General features: G+C 37.4%; 1 protein-coding gene across 1 annotated transcript in view; it reads left to right on the forward strand.

Annotated features, from left to right (window-relative positions):
• THSD7B (thrombospondin type 1 domain containing 7B) overlaps positions 1 to 20,972 on the forward strand; it is a 701,170-nt gene that overhangs the window by 477,666 nt on the left and 202,532 nt on the right. Inside the window, exon 14 of the mRNA XM_007456952.1 lies at positions 7,721 to 7,896. Within this exon, the coding sequence (XP_007457014.1) occupies positions 7,721 to 7,896 (176 nt within the window). The remainder of the gene's footprint in view (positions 1 to 7,720; positions 7,897 to 20,972) is intronic.

The following is a 20,972-nucleotide window of genomic DNA, read 5'->3' on the forward strand; positions in this document are numbered from 1 at the left end:
GGGATCTTCCCGGACCGGGGCACGAACCCGTGTCCCCTGCATCGGCAGGCGGACTCTCAACCACTGCGCCACCAGGGAAGCCCCATGCGGCTTTTTACTTTGTCTTCTGAAGATACACTTTCCTACGCCAAGGTTGATGCATTAGGATAAGATAGGTTGTAGTATGGGAACAAATGAAACAAACAACTTCCACCAAGATCATTCAGTATCCATGACCATCCTGCGTTGGCTGGGTTTCTTCTTCACTCCAGGATGGGGCAGCCACTATCTGCCACATTTTTGGACCCTGTGGTACAGAGAAAGAAAGAGGGGGGCAAGTTACACTCGGGCTCTTAAAGCTGCCACCTAGAAGTGACACACTTCACTTCTGCTCACATTTCATTGGCTAAAGCAAGTAAGAAGATCACACCTAATTTCCAGGGGCAGGGAAGTGTAGTCATACCACGTGTTCAGGAGCAAAACCTAAAATATTTGGAGAACAGCACTGACAACGTGAGGAGAATAGCAGTGACTCAGACATGCTCTGAGATCAGCTTTCAGAACTTTGGAAGGAAATATAAACTAGAATGTCTGTTGTAATTTAAGTCAAGATTTTCTCAGGGCAAGGAGATATCATGAGAGAACTAATACAGGCTCTTGCATCCACAGTTCTACAAATTACCCAGTAATATTGTGTTGTCAACAATCTATCTTTGTAGTGTTTCAAATGCCAAGTTTATTATGTGCTTAAAGCGTTCAGTCACTTAAATTTTAACAGCATTTATTTGCAGTAATGCTAAAAACTGTTACATACAGTCCTAATTGAACAGTTCAAATGATTCTGTGTCTAGCATCCCATTTGCCCCTAACATCCTCAATATCTTCTAAGAGCAAAATATCTCTTGTCTGCCTGGAGGAACCAGACACAAGGCTGTAAATGCTGAAACTCTGTCTATATGAACAGCTGCAGATACCTTCTTGATTAAATTGCCTGGCCAATTCAATTTAAAAGATCAGTTCTTTATATGATTTGGTTGATTGATTAAATTGACACTGATACATTTAGTTAGAGCAAGTGAACCAGGTTGAGCAATTAGTCAAAAGCCTGTGTCTACTGCAAAAATTTGCCAATAAATATTTTGACATGAAATACTTAGAAAATTGAAGCCAGAATCCATTTGTTACCTCAGATTGTTGTGTAATTTGTATATATTATTTGTATCATTTAATATAAGTCATTTATTATATATCATGTTTTTTTTTCTTATTTATAAGACTGCTCTCTAGCAAAATATGAATTTCTTTAAGGCCAGGGTTGATTATCTACTTTGTCACTCCAGCACTAAAGAGAACATTCTGAGGTCATAATAATGATTTTTTTCTACTTGATAGTGAGCTGTGTATCTCCATCAAGTCTGGATTCAAGATCCCTTTCTAATTCTGACCAGTCTATAAAATGAAGCTTTTGGCCTTGATGACTTTGAATAGCTCATCATCTAAAAGTTCACCAGTTCACCAGTAAATTATATTGTTAGTTAAGAAAACTGGTTGACATTTAGATGATTTTTTCTGGTAGATGTAATAAGCTTTAATACATAATTATGCTGTGAAATATTTGAGTTTTAAGGAATCCAGGAAAACTTTCTCCTTAATGTGACTATTTGAACTTTGTGTAACTTCTCATTCAGCTGTATTCAGGTATCTGATTAGGTTGTGGGTCCCAAATAAGGTATTTTGTTATCCGCAATACCATAACCATCATTTTATAATGGTTAATATTAGAGAGTCTTTGCTGATGCATTCTTATCTATGTAGTAAAGGTATTTTTCTACAAGTAGGGAGTATTTTCAAAAATATTCTTTTAATTCAAAATTTTAAAGGAAGAGATAATGATAACTAAGGTGCATTCTAGCTCTCCCCTCTCAGGCCCCACAGAAGCCTAAATAAGGTTGGACCCATCTTTGAAAGACTGTATCTTTGAAAGAATGTAACTGCTGTTCATAAGCGGTATTCCCAGGCCAAAATATAAATTCACCAAAGCAAGCTGGCAACCTTATTGAGTTTGCACTACATAGCCACACACTAATGGATTGAGATTTTAAATAAATGTTTAACAGTTAGTCTTTCCCTTGAGAACAATGGCAAAGTATTGGTCTAATTTCTCAAATTCTTTCTTGTGACAATGTCAAAACATCTGCCCCCATACTTTCCCCACCTCTCCTAAAGGATATCTACATTAAACCACTCTGACGTAAGTCATCAGATACTTTTAAGTGTAGTACATGTTACTAGTTAAATAGTAGAACTAAAATGTATAAATTAAAATAATAAATCTTTAAATATTGACAAATGAAGACATGATATCATTTTAACTCACAAAGTTCTCCCAGATCTTCACTTTGAACTAGAGAAGGAGGTGATCAGCATTTTCTTTATCTTTTCCTGATTTTATTTTTGGTAGTATGTTTTCATTATTTCAGCAGAGTGTCAGTGAATAGAACATTCAATGTCTAGGATGATGTTTGCCATTACTTTACACAGTAGGAAAATAGAAGTAAATTAACCTAGGTTATTTCCTCAGGCTTAATGTCATCAATATCTCCTTTCATGTCTTCCAAAACAAGATCTTACTGGGGCAGGGGAGCAGGGGAGATGTTAGAACTTGAATGCCAGAGAAAAAAATGCACAGCAGGTACTATCCTGGGAAGTGGTTTTATCAATGAGACCACTGTGTTAAGAGAGCAGTGTTTTCACCTACGTCTATTGGACCAACCTAAAGAGCAATATTTGGGGGTTAGTTATATAGACTGAAGCGAGGTTCCTGGGCTTCAGCCCTATTGGGTGTAAGTCATTCAATATATTCCTCCATTTATAACATAGAGACTCTATTAATGGTTTCTATTTAGTTCATCTTCATCTATAATATCAACAGATCCTTTTTGAACACCTACTATGTACAATGTATATGGCTTACAGAATCACCATGTTGGAATCATTCTTTATTAATAATTCTGTAATGACTATTTCCTACTGAATTTCATATGCATACAGATAACTAAAATAGAACATGAAAGCATCCCCAGGCTAAGTAATATGATGGTCCAAGCAGTGTATTCTGCATATAAATTATAACATCAAATATTTTCAGTAGGAAAATTGCTTCTTTCATTGCAACTAGATTTAGATTTCTGAATGTTGCCAGTTCAGTTAGTCTGTGGTATATTTTATGTAAATGTGCTTTTAAAACATTAGTGAAGTTTCCATAGTCAGGAATTGGAATTCTCTTATGGGAGGTTAACCTTGTAGGTAGTCACATTTGGTCATACTCTGCTTCCAACAGTTGTAAGTATTAAGTATGTGGGTAGAACTGATCCTTTCCATTATGAGATAGGTATAAGAATATGCAGTTATTAATGGTTCTCACTATGGGCTTTCCTTTGGGGTATACTCTAGCATGAAAATAACTTTTCTGAAAAATAAATGTCACTGTTGCTTAGACCTGTTGAATTTCAGAATTATTTTATACTCACTGAATTTATGACCTTGACTTTCATAGAGATCCTCTGGGTTTATGTCTTATCATAGGGAATAAAAGGAAAACAGTATTGCTAAGAGGCTCTCTAATTAAAATCCATCAGTATGCAAGTATATATGAAAATGATTTAAAATCTCATTAAATTAAAAGGCCATCTGATTCAAAATCTGCTTTAAAATAGGATCTAAATAGGCCTTCAGATATTTACAAGTTATTTATATGAAGTCTCCTGAAATTTCATACTTGAAGCATTTATACTGTGAGAGTTAATTCTGCTTAATTACTTGTCCTGCTGTTTTCATTCAGTAGCAAATGGAATCACTTTGTGACTCAGTTTCTCTGTAAAACTAAGTAATGCCTGTGGCCTATATTTAATCCTACAGTTAGCATTTATTATATACCTAATACTGAATTAACTGTCAAACCTCCTTAGAAAGGACTGTAGAATTGTAACTATGGTAAACAATAGAGAATTTTTAACAATCTCAAATAGACCTTTTTTTTTTTTCAACCTTAGAAAGGTCCTTCCTGATGACTTAGGTGTTTGATGTACTCTCTCTTGTCAATGAGTATTATTTAGATACTGTAAAGTCATTCTACTATTAATGTAAGAGAAATATAACTAAAACGAGAGAGAGTGAGAGAGCTTGGAGAGATAGCAAGTGGTGAAAATGGGCCTTATGTAAGAAAATGAGTGCCTTTTCCATCATGATATGAAGATAGAAGGAGAATATGGAAAATCATACAGATATATTCATAGGAAATTGAAGGAGACCTTCTTATTCATTTCTTTCTATTTTTTTCTGGGAAAGAAGAGGTGAGATCTCAGAAGTTTGAAGATAGGTAGAAAAGGTTTGAAAAAACTGTGAAGTGGAATGGGAGTGAGAAGAAAGCTCAGAAGAATCACCAGGCAGTGTGTGGCATTAGCAGTGCCTTAGTCTACACTTGACGTCCAGCATTCAGAACAGAGTAGGAAAACAGCTGGACCGATCTAGAGCTGAAGTTTTGCCAGACCAGCATGGCAGAAGGAGCGACGGGGCCAGATGGTCTACTTTACTGGCAAGAGAGTAATTGTAGTAATGAAGGCTAAACTGGATAGAGAAAGGGCAGAGTTTTTCATGAGGAAAGGCATAAATATTATTGCAGAAGATGAAGTAGTCTATGTGCAAAGATTTCAAGACATAGGAGGGGGAAGGGAAGGAGGAAAACAAGTTAGGGAGGTGGTTCTTGGACTTGATTACACATTAGAATTCTCTGGGGATCTTTGAAAACTACCATTGCCTAGGTCCCATCCTCTGAGATTTGGTTGAATTACTCCATAGTATATCCTGGGCAATGGGAACATATTTTACAGCCAAAGTTGAAAACCCTTGTTTAGAGCCTCTTATAAAGAATCTTAAAGTTTTTGCAAAGTGGTTGTCACTTTATTTTCAAGGCAATGGAGAATCAGCAAAGGGTTTAAAAGGGATAGTGTAAATTATTATTTATTTTAGAAAAGTAACTTTTTCCTCAGAGTGACTAACCAATACCAAAAGAGAATGATTAGGAGAAAGGGAGACTAGTGGAGAGAATGTTTCAGTATTCTGGGCCAGAAAGAGTATGATCTTGAACCAGGGATGAACAAAAGAATTATAGAGTAGGGGGCATAGTTGTGATGCTTCAGTATAATTACACCTATTAATATATGTGTAAAATGATGAAGCCTGGTCTAAGATAACTGAGATTTTTTTATTTTGGATAATATGCTAGTTTTAAATTGCTGCATAACAAATTACTGTCGACCTAGCCATTCAAAACATTTATTATCTCACTGTTTCCATGAGTCAAGAGTACAGCCATGGCCTCTCTAAATTCTCTGCTTAAGAGTCTCACCAGGCTATAACCAAGATGTGAACCAAGAGTCAAGTCTCAGCAGAGCTGTGACTGGGGAAAGCTCCTCTTCCAATCTCCCTTGGAATTGTTGGCAGAATTCCTCTTCATGCACCTCTAAGGCTGAGACCCCTGTTTTCTTACTAGCCAACAGCCAAGGGCTGCCCTCAGGCCCTAGAGGCTGCTGCAGTCCCCTACCCTGTGGCCACACCATAGGCATTTTATGGCATGGCTGTTTGCTTCTTCAAGGCCAGCAGGAGAGTTTCTTTCTCCACAAAAAGGGCCCAGTCTCTCTTTTAAGGGTTTTTACCTGATTAATTCAGGCCCAGCCAGGGTCATCTCCCTTTTGATTAACTCACAATCAATGATTTGGCATGTTAATAGTATCTGTGCATTCCCTTCCCCTTTGCCACATACCATAACCTAATCATGTGGCTGACTTCCTGTCATATTCACAGGTCTTGCCCAAACTCAAAGGGAAGAGATTATACACTCATATACACCAGCGTACAGGAGTCAGATATGTTGCAGTTAATTAAGGTGAGGAATACAAGAGAATCAGAATGTTTTAGGAGGAAACTGGTGGCCTCAGTTTTAGACATGTTGAATTTGGAGGTATTTGGGCACCCAATTAGAGTGGATCAGTAGGTGGCATAGAAATTAGTAAAGAGATGGGAATTGGAAATACACGTTTGGTAGTAATCGGTGGAGGTGACAGTTAATCATCCAGAGAAAGACTGTAGCAAGAAGTGGGCTGAGGACAGGAGCAAGAGCTATAGCAAAGCCAGAACATCTGCATCTGTATTTCAACCCACACTTCTTGATGCCAGTCCAATATCTCACATACAACCTTTCACTATTCCTCTTTCTTCTTTCAATAATATCCTGCTCTTCCTAGTCTGTGGTCCACTCTTTGTCCTCCTCCACACTACACAGAAGTGAGAATCAAGATCTTTCTTTGTGATGTCCAAAGAAGCCATAAGATGGCCAGTAGGCACATAAAAATATGCTCAACATCACTAATGATTAGAGAAATGCAAATCAAAACTATAATGAGGTACCACTTCACACTGGTCAGAATGACCATCATTAAAAAGCCTACAAGTAGCAAATGCTAGAGAGGGTGCGGAGAAAAGGGAAACCTCCTACACTGTTGGTGGGAATGTAAGTTGGTGCAGTCACTATGGAAGACAGTATGGAGGTTCCTCAGAAAACTAAATATAGAACTACCGTATGATCCAGAAATCCCATTCCTGGGCATATATATGGAGAAATCCATACTTCGAAAAGATACGTGCACCCCAGTGTTCATTGCTGCACTATTTACAGTAGCCAAGACATGGAAACAACCTAAATGTCCATCAACAGATGAATGGATAAAGAAGATGTGGTACATATATACAGTAGAATACAACTCAGCCATAAAAAAGAATGCAATAATGCCATTTGCAGCAACATGGATGCAACTAGAGATTTTCATACTAAGTGAAGTAACTCAGACAGAGAAAGAGAAATACCATATGGTATCACTTATATGTGGAATCTAAAATATGGCACAAATTAACCTATCTACAATACAGAAACAGACTCACAGACATAGAGATCAGACTTGTGGTTGCCAAGGGGTAGGGGCAGAGGGATGTACAGGGAGTTTACAGTCGGTAGATGCAAACTATTACATTCAGAATGGATAAACAACAAGGTCCTGCTGTATAGCACAGGAAACTGTATCCAATCTCCTGAGATAAACCATAATGGAAAAGAATATAAAAAAAAGAATGTGTGTGTGTATATATATATATATATATATATATATATATATATATACACACACACATATATGTATAACTCAGTCACTTTGCTGTACAACATTGTAAATCAACTGTATATACTTCAATTAAAAAATAATCTTGCTTTATTTAAAAAAAGGAATCTTTGTGAAAGCCTTGCAGATCACAGGCACTAAGATTGACTCTATTATGCTCTCTATTCCCAGAGAGGGAATTGTAGGTCCAGTGGAGGGAGATGGTATCACCATTAGCCCTGCGCTGCTGCATTTCTTCTTTCTTCATTTCTTTTTATCAGATAGCAGGACTTACTGTGCACTTTTCCCTGCTTCCTCAATCCCAGAATTGTCTATGAAGGAAGAAGATGGCACAAATTTGGAATGCAGAAGTAATCATATGTATCTGTCTCTGAGATCTTTTGTCTGCTTATTGAAACCTCTGCAGCAGTATTGTTAGGCAGTCTGATCTGTGATAATAGAAACAGAAAGTAAGCTTGATTAGTATATTTTGATCAGACTTTCCTCCATTCTTTCAAATCTTTTTCTTTCAGGTTATATTCAAGAAGAATGTGTCATCCCCTGTCCATTTGATTGCAAGTTAAGTGATTGGTCTAGTTGGGGGTCTTGCAGTTCATCTTGTGTTGGAGTGAGAATTCGATCCAGATGGCTGAAAGAAAAACCATACAATGGAGGTCGCCCATGTCCCAAACTGGATCTCAAGAATCAGGTATAGTGCATGAAGCAACAAATACAAAGCTGAAAAAGTATCTCCTTTATTATTTCCTGTTGAAATTGAAGTCATCATCTTGTTATAAGTAGCTCGCAAAAAGTTATTACAAGTTCAGAAGAGTGGATAAGAGGGTAGAAATTAATATAATAGAACTAGGAAGAGAAGCCTTGCCCACTTCTAGGCAATGCCGAGAACGACTTGGTAATATTAGAAATAATAATGTTTACAAAAATTAAATCCAATTGGTTTTTAAAATTACCTTGAAATGTCATTTGATTAATCATGATATTATGAAAGGTGTGTGTGTGTGTGTGTGTGTGTGTGTGTGTGTGTGTGTCATAATGTTGGGAGAATGTCAATTACTTTATGGCTATAGATACAATTAGTGGTCTCATCCATATACTCCAAAAATGGTGTTCTAATTTTCCTGCACCTAACTCTTCATACTAATTTCCTTTGTTCCTAATCTTATCAATGTTTCCACAGCTCTTCATGTCTCTTCTGAACTATTTCTCTACCTTTTCTCCCAAGATCAAAGCTGTTTTCATAAATGGAACCCTAAAGGATACTCTTCCATGTAGATATCTAATAAAATTGCCATCTTAAGCAATCAAAGTTGATTAGAGTATTTCAGTTGGCCTTACCTACATAATGGAGTCTAAGATTTAATTAAGAATTATAATAAAGAACTAAAATTTCTCCCATGATTGCATACTGTTATTATATTAGGACTGATATATACATTTTAATCAATTCAATAGGTGGAGTACAAGATGATGATTGTGAAAAGTTCTTTATTCTTAGAGAGGTGAATTGTTTTATATGGGTCTGTAGATTCTTTGTGACTCCGAAATTTTAAGAAAATAGCTACACAGGCTTCTATTCCTAATTCTATTGTGTTCATTTCTGCCCTCTTAACTCCATTTTGATTAGACTTTCTATACAGGTTGTTTAATGGAAGGGAAAGCCACGCATCTGTTGTTAATTAATTTGAATAGCGTATCTAGTACCGCTTGTATGCAGATACCATTTGTCATTTCAAGACTGACATCTCTAGCTGTTTTTTTCCTAAATTTTGATAAAAGACACATAACTCACTGAAAATGAAAAATTATCATACTGGCAAACAATATTTATGCTCCACGACAGGGCATAGTATTAGGCGAGTCTTGTTTTTTAAGGTTATGTGGGATAAAGTGATGACCCTGGTTTCTTCCTCCAAAGCAGATATAAAGCATATTGGGAAAAAATGATGCAGAGGATTGTAAAATCAACATAAAGGTTGCCAAAAAAGACTTCACAAGTACAGTAGTTTGGGGAAGGGAAAAGTGGGATATGATTAATGAAAACAGGAGGGAAATAATCAGCAGAGAGAGTCTGAGGAGAGAAGCCTCTTCAGTATGAAGAAAGGAATAATATAGGTTGATGGTCAGGGGAAGAACTTTCGAATGAATACTCTTATGAAGGTATGAAGGCTATTTGACCTGCCCTAGGGGATTTTCCAGGCATTTAAAAAGGGAAATGACTACTAAGCATTTATAGTTATAAATAATGTATGAAAATTCTTCTCTCTCCTCAACACCAATGAAACCTAAGCCTTTATAGCACTAGCGTTAAACACTAATTTTAATATGCTAATTTTATGAACTAGGAAATTATCAAGTGAGTAAAAGGACTTCATTGGAGCACAGACGCTAAAATTGTATTATTCTCAGTGTGTATAGGCAAATGTATTGGAAACGTGTCTATCAAATTTGAGAGTATGCGTAAGATAAGGGTACTTGTAAGCCTGTTATGACTTAAAACTTGTTCTAAACACTTAATTGACATATAAAACTTGTAACCTTAAGAAATAATACATGCTGGAAATTAAGCCCAAGTTCAAGACTAATTTAGATAAATCCCTTATATGAAAACTAAGCGGGGGTGGGTTTGTCTGCAGGAGCTGTTTCTAGCTTTTGAGTTCGGGAAGGAAATTGTAGCATATTCCAAAGACATTTGTTGTGATGCTCAGAAGTGAATCCCAGGATTTAATTATCAGAAATCAAATTTAGTGTAGCATATATTCTGATGTAAAGAGGTTTCAGGTATCTAGAATGTATGTGGCTTAAACTTGAATTGGAAAACTTCACCCCAATCCATACTTTACATTTTAACATGTTAATTGATCAAGACAGTAAATCATAAGCCCTCCGTCTCACGTGTAAGTCTGTGAATGTCAAGGAAAAATGCTATTGTACAAAGTCCTAAATTTAAAGGAAATTGTCCCCAGAGCCCTTCCTTTTCTAAAGAAAGCACACTTTTACCTGTAAGTATATTTGTGGAAAGCTATCTGTGGACTTCATTATGTATTTGCTTTTATACATGGTAGAAGCCCCTTTGTGTGTGTGTGTGTGTTATATATTGAAATTGTTGAAGTTATCCATATTTTCTTAATTCATCTGAATATAAATGGGGTTGTCACGAATCTTCATGATTTAGGAAATATTCCTCAGCTTCTATTATTTATGGCAATTCTTCTTTAGAAGAGCTCACTATTTGTTTCCCTAAGCTGGAAATCTGATCTAGTGAGAGGTACACCCACTGAGGCTGTTTTTTAAAGTTCAGTTTTACTACTGGCCTTAGGTTATTGGTCTCCTTTCCAATTGGTTTTTAGGTCTAGATTTATTTTTCTATTTTTGGAACCGGATTAATCCTCTCTCATCCATTCACCCATAAGTAAGAGCTTACAAACAATGTAACCAAATTATAGCAGTAAGAGAGGTACATATCTTTAATACCTGTGCATGAGGAAAATTCAGTATATGGCATATTGAGTCTAACATACTGTTTGTAAAAAAAAAATAAAAAGAAAGAACTTTCTTATGAGTATATATATATTATGCATGTGCTATGCAAATGTTAGTATACCTGCATGCACTTAACCATTCTCCTCCTTTGCTTCTCTTTAGAACATGAGGTCTTTCTGAGGGCAAAGGCTGTCTTTCTACTTTTGTAACTCATTCTAGCCCCTGGTACACCATCCTGTGGATTGTCAAATTATATTCATTGGATGCTTTAGCTGAAAAGAAACCTTCTCTCTGGATGAGTGTGGGGCTAGCTCCATAGAAAGAAAAAATATTTTAGAACTCTGGTCTCTTAAGCTGTGATTTGTCATTCGAATTGTCAAAAAACATGAGCTCTTCTAGAAGAAAGAAAAAAGAACCTCCACATTATTACTGCCCAAAGAGTTTTTCATGATTTGCCTGAAAAATCCTGGGTGTCTGCATCCCCACTGAAATCTAACTCAGTGATATAAATGAAAAGGTTGGTATTATCTACACAAGCTCATAAACTGCTCTGAATCTGTTTGTGAAATCAATATTTACAATCTCTCATAAAAAAACCTCCCTTTTAAACTAAAACCTATCAACATGATAGCTCTTTCTCCAGATGTGCCAAAGTGACAGCAGTACTTTGGTGGCTTTCTGCTAAGTAGATTTGTGATGGTAAATAGCTCGAGCATGCAGCTGACCCAAAGCTCTTATTTAGTTGGAAAACTGCTAAACAGTTTATTGAATTATCAGGTCAGTTGACTGATACCCTTGACTATGCTGTGCATAATCAAATACATAATGTATTTTGATTTTTTATAGTCTATAATGTGGTGAGTGGATTTAAGTGCACTTGTACTGTATCTTTTTGCTATCTTTTTTCTTGTGGAGTTCTGCTTAATAGAAGATTAAATATAGGGACATTAAAGCTCCATTGGACTTACATTTCCCTTTATGAGTTCTTTACACAATTGAAGGCAAGGGAGTGCCAGGAAATTCTATGTTGTTTATATGTTACACATTTGTGTGTCCCATGTGCTGGAATAAAAATCTGACAGTGAGATTCATTCTCTGTACTTTTTAAAATGCATCTCTTTAAACACAATTTTGAAAGAGTTTTGATTGTGTTTGCAACTGAACGAGTGGATATAAATTAAATATATGGGTTTTCTAGCAACACCTGCTATTTTAAAGGTGTGTCTCCTCTACAAAGAGAAGTGGCCTGAATTTGGAAATAATGAGTATAATGCTTTTTTCTTTTCCATAGCAGGGTAATACTATTTTAAAGAATAGTTTCTTTCCAAAGATAAACAGGTACATTTTCACAAGATCATTTCTCCCTTATAAGATGGCTTTGGATGAGAAAATTTTCTATAGAGAAGTATCTTATGCTCATTTTGATACTGCTTCATTAATTATTAATACCATTTTAGGTTGTGGAAAGAGGATAACTGTCATTCACACTGAATGTTTGTTTACCCGGAACAATATGGCTCACGTAAAGTTTAATTTGATTTAACCAATTTTGGCCTCTTGCTTCTTTTGGACCTGCCCGACTTCCACTCATCCTAACCTAGACCAAATCGTTCCTGGCAGAGTCCTGCTCACCTTGGACTTAGCACTTTGGCAGGAGCTCCAGACCATAACGGAGCAAGAAGTCATCATCTTGGGCGTTAATATGGAAAGCCCACAGTTATCCATGATGACGTACATTCAGGTGTACCGTTCTTGCGTCGGGAAGTAGGGGTTGGTGACTGCACCTTAGAGAAGAACTTGTTTTAATTATGAAATATCATATGTCATAAAATTAAGAGATGCAGAGTGATTTATTCTTCAGGGTTACTTGGGAGGATTTAATAAAGGCGGATATTCCTGAAACGTTTTACTTCTCGCCGACATACTAATTATGATAGCAAATTATTCTACTAATTATTATACACCACACCCCATCTCAGAGGCAGAGTGAAATGACTTCTAAAGGCTGGTGTTCATCCATTCGTACCCTTTATGCCTGTCTGCCAACCCAAACACTGTGCTCTCAAGTTGTGACATTGCACTAACTGCACTGCGTAGAGCCTGCAGGAGAGGCAGTTTTTCTTTTTTGTTCCTGCCCTGTCACCATTTCCAAGCAAAAAAAATTATGTTTTCTTCTCAAGAGAGTCCTCTCCGCCACGCTTGTGTCTACACATACCCTATTCTTGATCATAGGACTACCCCTCATGCTTGTTGAAATCTTTTGCAACTTTGATCATTTTTCTTGAGAACTGCCAGAGTCACTCATGAGAACCAGTTTTCCTCTACCTGTTGTCCGCTCTCTCTTGGCTTTTACTGTGTGTTTTTTATACTGGGTATTGCTACTCTGCACATATTCAAACTCATTTTTAGTTGTTATGCAAGAGGTTCCTATGTACCTCTAGAACGTTCTCTACTAAGCTGGCTTGGCAAATTTCCCTAATGCTGTCCCTAGGCAGGGTTTCCAGGATTGGCAGGAGACAGCTATAAAATTGTGAAACAGGCAAATTTTGTCAAATTTTGTCTTTGGAACCCTTTCAATGTGCTGTCATACCTCATATTATCCCTAGCCTCTGAAGTGCTGAAGTTCTGAAATATTATAATAGATAACATCAGCCTCAGCAGGAAATCACATCATCTGTATTGGAAATTTTGCAAAACTATCTTCTTAACCAGGGACTTCAAGTAGAAGTGTTTATGTACTTTTCTAGAAAAAAATATTGACAGAACCTACTTTTCAGATCTTTCCTGAATAATCCTGTCTTTTAACCTTTGAATGCAAAATGGAAACTTCCTTCCTCCTCTCATGCATTAAAAAAATAGGGCTCTGACTTTAACCACAAGCATTTAGAATGTTAAACCATGTATTGATGGGAGTGTAGCACCTTCTAAAACTAACTTGCTTAAGACTCCTTTAAAAGAAAGATTCTAAATGGCATGTTCATTCTCTAGATCTTTTTTTTATTGAGATATAATTGACATATAACACTGTGTACGTTTAAGATGTACACTGTGTGGATTTTTATACATTTATATATTGTAATATGAGTTCCACCATAGCGTTAGTTAAAACACCTCTCACATCACATAATCATCATTTCCTTTTTGTGGTGATAATAATTAAGACCTAGTCTCTTAGCCGCTTGGAAATTTATAATACAGTATTGTTGACTGTAATCACTATGCTGTGCGTTAGATCTCCAGGACTTATTTATCTACTAATTGCAAGTTTATACCCTTTAGATTTTTCAAGCTTTATCCCACTATTAAATTGCCAGAAAGCAAGTTACCTAGGTCCTGACTAGGTCCTGTGATAGATCCCTGCAGTAAAGCACTTGTTGAATCATGATTTAATTTTTCTGTATGACTTAAGAGTCCATACAAAAATAGTCTCCCTGAGAAGCTTATCTAAATCTTTTGGAATATAGAGTATTGCTTCATAACCTTTACTGATCATAAGAGTAGAAAAATCACCATATGGGTGGGGGAAAAATTGGTATAAAAACAGTTTCCCAGGCCCCTGCTCTGTAAACTGTGGTCAGCACAGAGTAAGTTCAGGAAAGTGTATTTGTTGACAAAGCTTTGTCTTTGCTCCTTTTTCTGATCAGGCAAATTGAGGAACACTGCTGATTTGAGAGTCTTGTCACTGAGGCTACCATTTTTGCTGAAGTCAGCTCTGGAAAAGAATTTCTCTGCAGTTGACTTAACCTGCCCTTTCTAATATCAACAATGAATACAACCACTAGTGCTTTGCTAATCAAAGCAAATCTGGGAGGAACCTCCCATTTTATAGAGGAGGAGACTAAGGCTTAGAGGGGTGTAATTACTTGACCAGCTTTACCCACTGATGTGTGTAATGGGTTAAGAGTCATTCAGGTCTGAGGTCAAATGCTACCCCGCCATCTTATAGCTGTGAGAACATGAGGAAATTATTTAACCTTATTGAGTCTCAGTTTCATGTTCTGTCAAATGGGTATAATGATAACAACTACCTTATAAGATTATTGTATTAATTAATATAAAATGAAAATAATGTTGTTTGACAAATAGTTAAGTACTTGGTAAATGTTAGGATTATGTTTCCTTGGTCTCTAACACATAATTTCTGTTTCCAGTTCAGTTTGTTTTCATCTATATTACCTTTTAGACCTAAGTTATACAGATCGCTTTTCTTTTCATATTTAGCTACTGGAATATTTGAAGTCAAGTATTTTAGATGTAATCACTCAGCTTATATACATAGGAAAAGCTACTGTCACTGCTTTCTGTATGGGAAGTCTGCTTTATTTTATTTCTAAATATCTTATTTGGCATTGCATTGTTTTTCCTGGTGGCAAAAAGGGATGTAACTTTTTACATGTTTATAACTAATTTTCTGTCAACTTGTGATTCTTTGGATATAAATGTTTTTATTAAGGTGTGTAACAGAAAGATACGCAAATCATTATGTGTAGAGCTCTATGACTTCTCACAAATCGAATCTTCCCATTCGATTACTACCCCCATGAAGAAATAATACTTTATCAGTATCTCATGTGCCTCCTTTTGAGCTCCAGCTCCTTCTCTACCACCTTCCTCTCACCAAATAGAACTACTCTTCAGACTTCTAACAGGATAAATTTGTTTTATCATTTAAAAAAACCTTTACATAAATGGATTCTGCACTATAATCTTTTGTATCTGCCTTTTTCTCCTCTGCCTGATGTTTGTGAGATTTATCCATATTGCGATGTATAGCAATATTTTGATCATTTCCAATGCTTTATGTTGTGTCCTTGTATATATCACATTATTAGATTATATATACAACATTTTATCTGTTCTCATTAATGGATGGACATTTGGGTTGTTTCCAATTTGGGGTTATTACAAATAACCCTGCTGCAACCATTCTTGCATGTGTCTTTGGTGCTCACATGTGTGCATTTCTGTTGCATACAGACCTAAGAGTTGAATTCCTAGGTCATAGGCTATGCATATGTTCAACTTCAATAGATAATTGGCATTTCATTTTCACTTGTAAACTAACACAGATCTTTCTAAACATAGCTAGTGCGTAATTCTAGATAATGACTTGAAATGTGACCTGACACCATGAAAAGAGGTGTGAAAGCCATACGGATGCATTAAATGTTTATCTCAGCACATCCCATATCACAGCGCATCAGTGACTGCTGTCTCCTCCCACGTATATCTCTCCTCCCAAAGAGAACAAATATATGAGCATCGCCTTCTTGCTGGACTCTTCTCATGTCTCTCCTAAACAACCCTCATACCCATCATACTTCCTCTGCCTCTTTCTTGTTACCTTCAGCATAAAGCACAAGCTACATGATATGGTTTATAAGACATTTCAAGATCTGGTCCCAATCACATTCTGTGAGCTCAGAGTCATGGTCAAATCAGCAAGGCCCTCAGGCCAGGGAAGCTGCTGATGAGTCAAGAGGAAAGGGTCACTTCTGTCTTTCTATCCCCTCATCAGCCCTCATACAGCCTTTCTCATTGAGAGTGAGAATTTCACATTCTCAGGATGATCCTATAAATCAACTGATTGATATCTAATATGATATCTTTTAACAGAAACTGCCTTTCAATTACAAATCACCATTCTTTAATGAAATTAGGTACTTGGATTGACTTGATCACCCTTTCTCTAGAAGCTACTCATCAAATTCCCTCTACATTGGATTAAAATCAGACCCATTTACCATTTAAATATAGACTGCCCAAGGCAGATTGGAGTTGTTGCTTTCTTCCCTGAAGAAAAGTCTTTCTCTTAGAGGACAAGGTAAGGGACATCTGTGCTGAAAGCAAGTATGGAAGCAATTGCAGTGTCTGCCTCCACAGGGTGTCCCTAGACAGCAGAAGTATTGTCCACAGCCAGCTTCCATGCTAATAGGCACCGATCTTTTCACCCTTAGAGATGAAGGCAAATTAGTTTGAATAGCAATCTTAGGAAAGAAGTGTCAATTGAGCTGACTCTCCAGCGCACTGGTCAGAAGGGAGCCGCAGGGACCACGTGTCATAAACTAGAATGGCAACAACACAGTGAAAATTTCTTTTTTCTTTTCTCTGTTTGTGGAGCAAGGGAACACAACTATGTGGAAGTCATTGTTGGTCCAAAATTTTATAGTTTATTTGAAAGGACACTTGATAGTAGCATAAGTGTATTTTTGAACTTTAAAATCTTTGCTCAAATTTAGCTTCCAAATATGACCTACCTGAGCACCTGTTTTGACTTAGGATGGGGTTATGTCCAAATAAACCCATCATAAGTTGAAAGTATCTTAAGTTGAAAACACATTTGAGACATTTACCCTAGCAAACATCATAGCTTAGCCTCGACTACCTTAAAAGTGCTCGGAACACTGACATTAGCCTACAGTTGGGCAAAATCATGTAACACAAAGCTTATTTTATAATGAAGTGTTGAATACCTTATGTAATTTACTGAATTGTGTAGCGAAAGGGAGAAAACAAAATGGTTTTAAGTGTATTGGTTGTTTACCCTCGTGATTGCTTGGCTGACTGTGGGCTGCTACCCTCTGCCGCTGTCCGGCACCATGAGAGAGTATGAACCATACATCGCTAGCCCTGGAAAAGGTCAAAATTCCAGATTTGACGTATGGTTTCCACTGAATGCATATTGCTTTTGCACCATTGTAAAGTCAAAAAAATCGTAAGTCAGGGACCATCTGTACTGTATTCTGTCTCCCTGACAACCCTCACTCCTTGCATTCACCCTTACTTAGCTCTACTTTTCCTACTATATGATTTCCTCATTTATTCTTGCTTTTATTTTTTGGCTGTCTCTCCACACCACCCCCCAAAACAGATATACTGCCCAGTTCTCGTTGAGCATCTTGAAAGCTGACAATAGTGTTGTCTTAGGTTGGATTCTCCCAGAAGCAGAGCCTGAGATAGGACTCAAGAGCAAGAATTGTGTTTATCAAGTGCAGGGCACACGATTAGGGTAGAATAAGAAGTGTCACAGGGAAGGGAAGAAACAATATGGTACCTGTGTTACAAAGCCAGGTACCGTAGTGGCCACTGAAGCCTAAGCTTGTGGAAGCCTAAACTCTGGGAGACTGTGCAAAACACATGGTTTGATCAGACCCTAAGAGCCAGGAAACTGGATTATTTGTATGGAAATTTCTGAGAGTCCCTCGTTGAGGAGAATGTTCAGTGTATGCACTTTGGGCTAAGCATAGGCAGTCTTCTATTTTGGAAAAAGCTCATAGGCACAGAGATCCAGATACTGGCAGCTGGAATTTAGCCAGGGCACAGTGAAAGTTTGCTACTGGTGTCATCCCTCTGTGATTTACAGTACCAAGATGCATTGAAGTTGCTTGGTTAGTATTTTTTGGTTTTTTAACTGGGGTTATATGTAGTCTGTCTAATCCATGTCATAACCAGAAGTCCACTTTTTTCCAATAAAAGTATACTTTACTACAGCCCAGTGGCCGGTGGAATGTGTATTTTGAATAGTTTGCATTTGGGGTAAAAATAGATTTATCATTATCTGGCTGTGCAGTCTCATCTGTTCTCCCTTGAAACTGGTCCCATGCCCTTTGTGGATGCTGGTCCAAGGCGATGGGAAAGAGGAAATCTGGGTACGGAGACCAAACCATGTCCCGATTCATGAGCTGGAAATAAGATAATTCAACGGGCTTCAGAACCACCCTACATATATCCTCCTTTTTTCCTTCAGGTGCTGTACAGCATATTATATCCCTTTCTCTATGGCTACTACCAAATACTGTTTTGTTGGCCTGAAAATAGATATAAGAGGAGGCAGAGCAGGCTGGGACTGGCATGTGAGACTCTTAGGCAGCATTCTCCATGCATGAGAAAAGAGTATCTGACTGCACACAACTAAGGAGTTCCAGGACAATCATAGTTCAGATTAGGAAGAAACCTAAAAGTATCTAGTCTCCCAGTTCTCAGTCATGGCTGCCCATTTGATTTACTAGAGAGAAGTGTTACATTCCCTACCTCCCCACCCAGACCAACTGAATCAGACTTTTTGCTGATGGTATCCAACAATCTTTTTTAAAATCCTCAGGTGATTCTGATGTGCAGCTAGGGCTGAGAACTGTTGAATGCAGCATCTTGCAAATGAGGTAACTGGAGCTCAGGGAGGTGACTTGACACCTAATTACCACCTAGAACAGGGCCCCTGCCTGTCTGTCATTCCTTTCCTATTTGAACACCTCTTCCATCCGAATGAACACAAGTGCAATAAGAAATGTCAGTGATGTGAATGTGCTCTATCCCTGTGTTATTCACTTAGGAAAACAAGTAGGGGGCCCTCTGACCTCATCCTGCAACATCCTCCCCTCTCACCTCTCTGCCCACTAAAGGGAAATGGCCTTTACCATGAGCAAGTGACCTCTTTTGGGAGATGATTTAACTGATCATAAGGCCTCCAACAACTTCCTTTTCCTATATGAGGGAACTTACCTGGTGGCTGTGCAAATACCCCTGAAAAGGTGAAAAAATATACTGCATGGATCCATGGTTTGGAGTGGTATGATATGGTAGTGGATGTATTTTTCTTTGTGTTATTCAACAAATCTCACATGTATGTCCTCATGCTGTATAATTAGGGACATTGCGGGGAGACGTATAAAAATTTAATGTGGCAGGTAAATTATGTGAGTGTGTGACATGGACAGGGACTTCTAAGCAACAGTAATTTATTAATGAGCTTTGGTGGCTTTCAAAAAGAGAAGAGATAAAAACAAAATTGAATTTAGGATAATTGTAAGTGTTTTGGAAGACAACATTAATTCTCTGCATCTGTGCCATTATTCATTCATTCAGGCAACACTTCTAAGAATGAATGATATGCCAGGAGGAGTTACCGAAGCTCATTTCAATGCCACTCCTCCGAGAGTTTCCATTGGGAACTTGCATTCCCAGAAACTTGAGTGACGGATTGGGTAGGTTGAAAGTATTAATGGTACCTCATATAACAAGAAACACAGTGATCATGTGGGCTCCAGGGTTGGTTGGTACTGTGGCTCAGCAATGTCTCCAAGGACATAGTTTTTTTCAGTCTCTGCTTTGCCGTCTTCAGTGTTGGCATGAAGCCAACTGAAGACTGTAGGGATGAAACTCAGGATGTTAGCACAATCAGCAGTGTCAGGCATAGCCTCCTGGTGCAGCAATGACCAAAAGAATAAGAGAGTCTCTCTCTTTTGGGAATCTTAGGAACAGTAAGGTTTTCCCAGAACTTCCCCCACTCCCGGGAAGGACTTCACCTCACACCTCAGTGACTGAAGTTGGATTTTGTGTCCATTCCTAAACTAATCTCTGGAAGGAGTCATGGGATAAACTTGTTAGCTCAAACAAGTATTTTCCAACCAAAACTTTTCTAAACTTCATGACACATATAAAACTATAATATTCATCTGGCAAAGTGGAAAATGTATTCAAAGCTACTTATGTCAGGAGTGAATGGTCTGCCACCCTAGTCTCCATGGGATGGTGCTAGCAATGTCTCAGGCTCCCCTGAAATCCACATAGGAAACCCTGGTATGGTAGGACCCTGCTTCTCGAACTTTCATGTGCATATGAATTACATAACAGAGCTTGCTAAAATGCAGACTGATTCAGTAGGTCTGCAGGGACAAAGAGACTGTAATTTTAACAAGCTTCCAGGTGGTGGCAAAGTTGCCGGTATGCAGATTATTCCTTGAGATGCTAACGTGTACCAGCTGGGAGCTCTCTCCTAGACATCACCTGGGGTGGAATGCATGTTGAGTGATCGAAAATATCCACTATATACTCTTTTTTTTTAATTTTGGAAAATTTATTAATTTTATGTATGTGAAAAAGAAATGCATTGATAACCTCATGCTCTTCAAATAATTACAGTAAATATATGGAAATGAATATCTAGAGTCTCAATTCTTATTTCTTTCTAATTATTTCTTTATAATCTATGCACATAACATACATACATATTTTCCTAATGGAAGCAACCTAAATGTTCACTATATACTCTTAATTTTAACTCTTTTTGGCATTCAATTTGATGAATATAATTAGTTTTAAGTAACATTTTCAGCCTTATATCAAGGTGGAAAAATTAAGTAGTGTTTTAAATTGAATATCTGAAAGTCTATTGTGTTAAGAAATCATGACCTAATACTTTCCCTATGAGGATATGAATTGCCTCGACTAGGGCTCTTCCATGACACTTTTTTTTTTTTTTTTTTTTTAAAGGATTCTCCCCCCTTT

This window comes from Lipotes vexillifer, unplaced genomic scaffold, assembly GCF_000442215.2.
Source record: "Lipotes vexillifer unplaced genomic scaffold, Lipotes_vexillifer_v1.1 scaffold1211, whole genome shotgun sequence".
In the NCBI taxonomy this organism is placed as follows: domain Eukaryota; kingdom Metazoa; phylum Chordata; class Mammalia; order Artiodactyla; family Lipotidae; genus Lipotes; species Lipotes vexillifer.